This window comes from Manihot esculenta, chromosome 2 (genome assembly GCF_001659605.2).
Source record: "Manihot esculenta cultivar AM560-2 chromosome 2, M.esculenta_v8, whole genome shotgun sequence".
Taxonomy (NCBI): Eukaryota; Viridiplantae; Streptophyta; class Magnoliopsida; order Malpighiales; family Euphorbiaceae; genus Manihot; species Manihot esculenta.
The window spans coordinates 31312575-31318292 of record NC_035162.2 but is presented as its reverse complement, the minus strand read 5'-3'; the positions used below and the strand labels follow the sequence as shown (position 1 = coordinate 31318292).

Here is a 5718-nt window from a genome sequence, read left to right as displayed (position 1 = left end):
AAAATTGAAATTATAATATTTATAAAAGTCGAACTAAATTAATATTGAATAGAAATAAAATTGAATTAAATAGGTCTGATTTAATTTGATCGATTGAGTTTCTTAATAAACTTTTTATTTTTATACCTTATTTTTAACATTTTAAAATTTAATTAAAATATTTTAATTTTAATTTTTGATATTTTTATATTATAAAAAATAATATATTATTATTACTAATCGATTAAATTTTTCTAATTTTTTTTTATAAAATCAAACCGAATTAAAATAACCAAAATTTTTAAAATTAAAAATCAAATTAAATTAAAATAAATAAAAAATTAAATCACAATTTTAAATTAATTCGATTCCATCAATTTTTTAATTTAAATCAAATAATTCTCACAATGTTTTTGTACATTTAATTCAGCAATTGTCCAGTTTATTCCCACTATTTGTTGGCTAATCAATTACATGAGCACATTTTGACTTCATTAAACCAACAACTTGCATATGCTTTTCTTAGTAGTAATTATTAATTAAAGAAAATTATAAAACTAATCAATCCCATTGATGACTTAATGTGGCCATGCCAAATTGTTTCTCTAAGTGGCATCACACTATCTTCAATTACAATAACAAATTTTTATAGTAATCTAATCTCCATATGATGTAAGCTTGTATTAGCTGGACAATAAAAGTCAGCTCACCTTTAGAAAGTCATATAGGATATAATGTTAATTAACTTAATTTAATCATACTTATTAAGATAAAATTAACTTAATTAATTATAGGATCAAAATCACTACTTTTTCCTAGAATGAAAATTGAGAAATAAAAATATTTCTCATATTTATCCAGATACAATTACCACTATACTAAATTTGTAAGTGTTACGATAACTTTTTATGTGTTTAGATCGTGCATTTTTTGAAATTTACGAGACTTGATCGTGTGATTCCTAAGAACACCGTAAACAAAAACATTCAGATCATAACAATTAGAAGAAACAGAACATATTTACTAGTCTTGGTGAGAATACAAATACCATTTGGTAAAAATCAAAGAAGTCCAAATTCTTTTCACAAAAAAAAAAAAAAAAAAAAAAAAGGAAAAAAAAGCCTCCAGATCCTCTCTTTTTTCCTGTACTTTCCAAACAGATACAAGATCTGATTAACAGGGAAATTTTCAAAGCCTGCTTTAGTATTTGCAGACTGAAACAAGTAAGAAAAAGAAAGGGGAAAAAAAAAATATACACAAAACCAATTACCCCACGTACATTAAAAAACATCCCCATTGCATATAATTGTACCACTCTGCTACACGGGATGTCGGCTTCCAGCACCGGAAAAAAGTTATTAGTCCTCGGAGATACTCTCTAGATGAGGCCGCCATGCTCCGACACGACAGGTCCGGCGATCCCGACGGGAGGATTTATTATTTGAGGAGATTATATCAGTTAGGTAACGATCACAATCAGGTAGATACTCGGTGTTGCATTTTTTAGTCTTCCTTGATGAGGAGTTCTTCTTGTTGCCGCCGGCAATCTTTTTCTTCTCCGACGGCAATGAAGACGCCGGAATAAGGAAGTATATGCTGCCTCTTTTGAGCTCAGATTCTGGCGAGAGGATTAAGATTTTACGAACAACTCCTTGAGATGATGGTTTGGTAAGAACGTGATTAGGATTAGCCTTGAGGATCTCACCAGCTGTGGTTGGATGTGTTATTTCCTCTACGTAGCCACTCAAATGAACTATACGGATCAAGTCTAGGGCTCCACAAGGAAGAACACAAGCCAAACAGCACCTTAAGCTATTGCCCATATCTCTGAAACTCTCTCTCTCTCTGTGGATGGAGAAGATTGAAACTCTCGTTTTGAGACTCTTGTTTCTTCTTTCTTGGTAAGGGATGAGATGGAAGGAGGGATAGGCTTTTATATAGGAGAAGCTAACTTTACTCCAAGTACTAAGAAGAAAGAGATGAATAATATTTTATTAATTATTGAAACTCACGAAAGCTTCCAAAAGAGTGAGTTTCGATCTGTGTGTGATATTATAATTAAAGCAAGCCATTTTGTTTTTCTTTTTTCCTTTTTTTTTTTATAATTTAGGAAAAATTCCTGTTTATTCTCAGTACGGTAAAACTTGTTGATTAGTTTTTTTTTATTTTAAAAATATATTAAAATATTATTAAAATTTTAAAATTTTTTTTAAGTAATTAAATAATTAATAAATTAAAGGTAATTAAAATTTATTAATTTAATTAATTTATATTTATATTTAACAGATTTATTAATATCTAAAATCTATTTATTTAATTAATTTATATTTATACCATGTCGGTATATTTATTTTTTGAAATAATATGAAAATTTCATTAATTCAAAAAGAACAAAGAAATAATATGAGGAGGAGGGATATAAATTCAAACTCCTTGACCTGACTCAGAATGAGCCGATGTTTCTAGAACATGAGCGACATCATTCGCAGATCTATGAACAAAAACACACTTTGACTTTGCTTTCTCATAACAAGATAGAAGCAGTTTACAATTTTGAACCAAAAGACCAAAACACGATAAATCATCTAACAAAACACAATTAACTGACATCACAAGTATCTGAGCATCCAATTCGAAAAAAACTCGATCCCATTCACACTCTTTAATCCAGTTCAATACTTCCCGGAATGCTATAGATTCAGCATACTTTGCATCCATCTGGCTATAAAAAGAGCCTGCTCTAGCAGCCACAAAACTCCCATCATCCTTCCGGATTACACAACCGAAGCCTACCGAATCTCGTTGCAAGCTTAAAGATGCGTCAATGTTTGCCTTGATTCAACCGTGCGGCGGAGGAGACCAGATCGGGCGAGCTGGATCGACCTTGTCGGTATATTAAGGAACGAAAAGCTCTTTTTATTAAATTTTAAAAGTACTTTTGTTTATCAATAAAAAGAAAACGCATTACCTCTCATTTTATTTTGAATAATTTACATTTTAATCTTTGTGCATAAAAAATTTCATTGATTAGTTTCTTAGATTTCATTTACTTGTATAAAATAATTTATATTTAAAAAATATATTTTATTAAAAATAATTTTTAATAATTTATTTTTTATTATTTAATTTTAATTTAAAAAATATTAATAAATTTATATATAGAGATTTTAATAAAAAATTTTAAAGAGTAGAAAATGACTTTTTTTAATATTTTTCTTAAAATCATTTAATTTATATTTTGACTAGAAAAATATTTATTAATTAAATTTTCTGAATACTCCAAGTATAAAAAATAAAATAAATAGAGCTTTAATTTAAAAAATACATTAAAATATTTTTGAAATATTAAAAATTATAATAGTTAGTTATTCCTTAATTTTAAGTATTAAATATTCTATCATTTAATCTCTATAATATAAAAAAATTATTAATTAATCTTTATTTTTATAAAAATATAACTTAATTAGTCTCTCTAATTTCTATTTATAGTATTTTAATTTTTTTTTATATTTTCATCCATTAGTTTGGATAATATTTTGTATTTGAAAAATATTTTATATATTTTTTGTGAAAAATATTTTTCAAGAAAATAATTTATTTTCTATTACTTAATTTTAATTTAAAAAATAAAATTTATTACTAAATTTATATATTAAAATTTTAATAAATAATTTTCTTCTTTCAAAAAAAAGTCATTTTCTTTAAAATGGCTTATTCTTTTTATTAGCTAGAAAAAATATTTTTCATTCATCAAATTTTTTTAGAGTTCTAAATACAAAAAATACAGAAAATATTTTATTAAAAAATATTTTTTTAAAAAAAATAAGTTTTAATTATTAAAATTAATAGAGGCACTAATTAATAGAATTTTTAAAATTATAAAAATATTTTAATATATTTTTAAATTAAAAAATTAATTAGTGAATTTTTTTATAAAATATGAAATAATAATTCTTATTTTTTACTTTTTTAAAGTCTATACTAATTTTTATAGGAAAATTATTATTATAAAAATTATTATTTAATTCTTATAAAAAATTTATTAATTAATGTTTTAATTTTAAAAAATATATTAAAATATCTTTATTATTTTAAAAAAAAATTATTTATTAGTCTCTTTATTAATTTTAATCATTAAATATTTTATTATTTAATTTTTCTAATTTTAAAAAATTCATTAATTGATCTTTTGAAGTTTTTAAAAATTTTATTAATTAATTTTTTTGAATTAGAAACATTTTAATTTTTTTAATAATATTTAATAATTAAAATTAATTAAAAATTAATTAACAAAATTTTTTAAAATTTTAAAAATATTTAAATATATATTTTAAAATAAAAAAAATTAACTAATAATTTTTTTTATAAAATAAAGGTTAAATAATAAATTTTTGAATTTTATTTTTTAAAAAAATTAAGTAACAACAGTAATAATTAATAAATGCGAAATAATACAATTGATTTTGGAATAGGTCCCCACACACATGTATCATTGACGAGTCATCGCGAATATAGGCATGATAATTTTTTTTTTAATTTATTTAAATTAAATATTTGAATAAAATAATTATAATACTTCAAATGAGTGGTTAGGTACGGAATGAGAATGCAATTGTACATGTTACACAGTTTTTCAGCAATGATTATCTCACATACGGTCACCGAATTCCCTTAGGTCAAGGTCACATTTCATTGGACCACTCTGGCTGGTGACAGTACACATAGAGTTTGGTTTTGCAAGCAATAATAACTCTGTTCGGATTCGTCTGGTGGTGTCTCCATACTGTGGATTTCGGCAGCATTCTGATCTGAAATTAAAATTTGTATTATATTAAATTATACACAAATTATTTATTTTTACCGGATATGAAAATAGTGAAATAAGTTTTTAATTTTTTTATTTGAATATGTTCATCAATTATTGATGTTATATAATATCCGTTTAAGGAGTTGTGAGTTGCCATTATGATGCAAGACTACGTTGTAAAAATTAGACACGTAGAAAAGATGGTTTATTCCGAAAAAAGCAAGATTCAGGCACCACCAACACATGGATCATCACTAAAAAACTCATCATTCTCTCATCAAGTTGAGCCTCGACACGGGATTAGTGTAATCGAAAATAGACAAACATATCTCTATTTCACGTGTAACCGCAGATTTTCACCTGTTAGCCGATGATGTCCCGTATTAAGCCGGATTATAAAAAAGATAATATACTTATCTCTACCTTTAACAGTATAAAAATAGGAGCATTGCAGAGATAAAAGTATGCTATTTTCAAACACTATAAGCGATTCATTATACTTTCTCTACTTGTTTAGATACTGACTTGAGTTTCGGAGTAGCTGCCGTGGGTATCCATCACCGCATCACGTTGTCTCCCTTATAAGTTCTGCCCAATCACAACACATTTCCATTCCGACCACATCATCAATTTAATCTCAGCAACATTATTTGATTCCGTTATTGAAAAATCCATTGAATCTCCTTTATTCATTTAGATTACGATCGGTTTTCTATTTCTTCTCTCTTCCTTCACTCTCAAAATGGCTAGTCGGTCTTAGAGTTGCTGTAAATGTTGTTATCAATGAGGGAGTTATCATTTCCTCTGCCTCGGACAACGAAGAAAATACACCCCCGGTAATCGACGAAGTAGACCTCAATAATTTAAACAACGAAAAAATACTCCAGTATATCCAAAGGCTGCAAGTTACACTCGGGCAGTATAAGGCTCAA

General features: G+C 25.8%; 1 protein-coding gene across 1 annotated transcript; it reads right to left on the bottom strand.

Annotated features, from left to right (window-relative positions):
• Window positions 1-984: 984 nt before the first annotated feature.
• Window positions 985-1931, bottom strand: LOC110609659. Its single transcript, XM_021749411.2, has one exon. It carries the CDS (start codon window positions 1800-1802, stop codon window positions 1338-1340), a length of 465 nt encoding a protein of 154 aa, XP_021605103.1. The 5' UTR covers window positions 1803-1931; the 3' UTR covers window positions 985-1337.
• Window positions 1932-5718: the final 3787 nt, after the last annotated feature.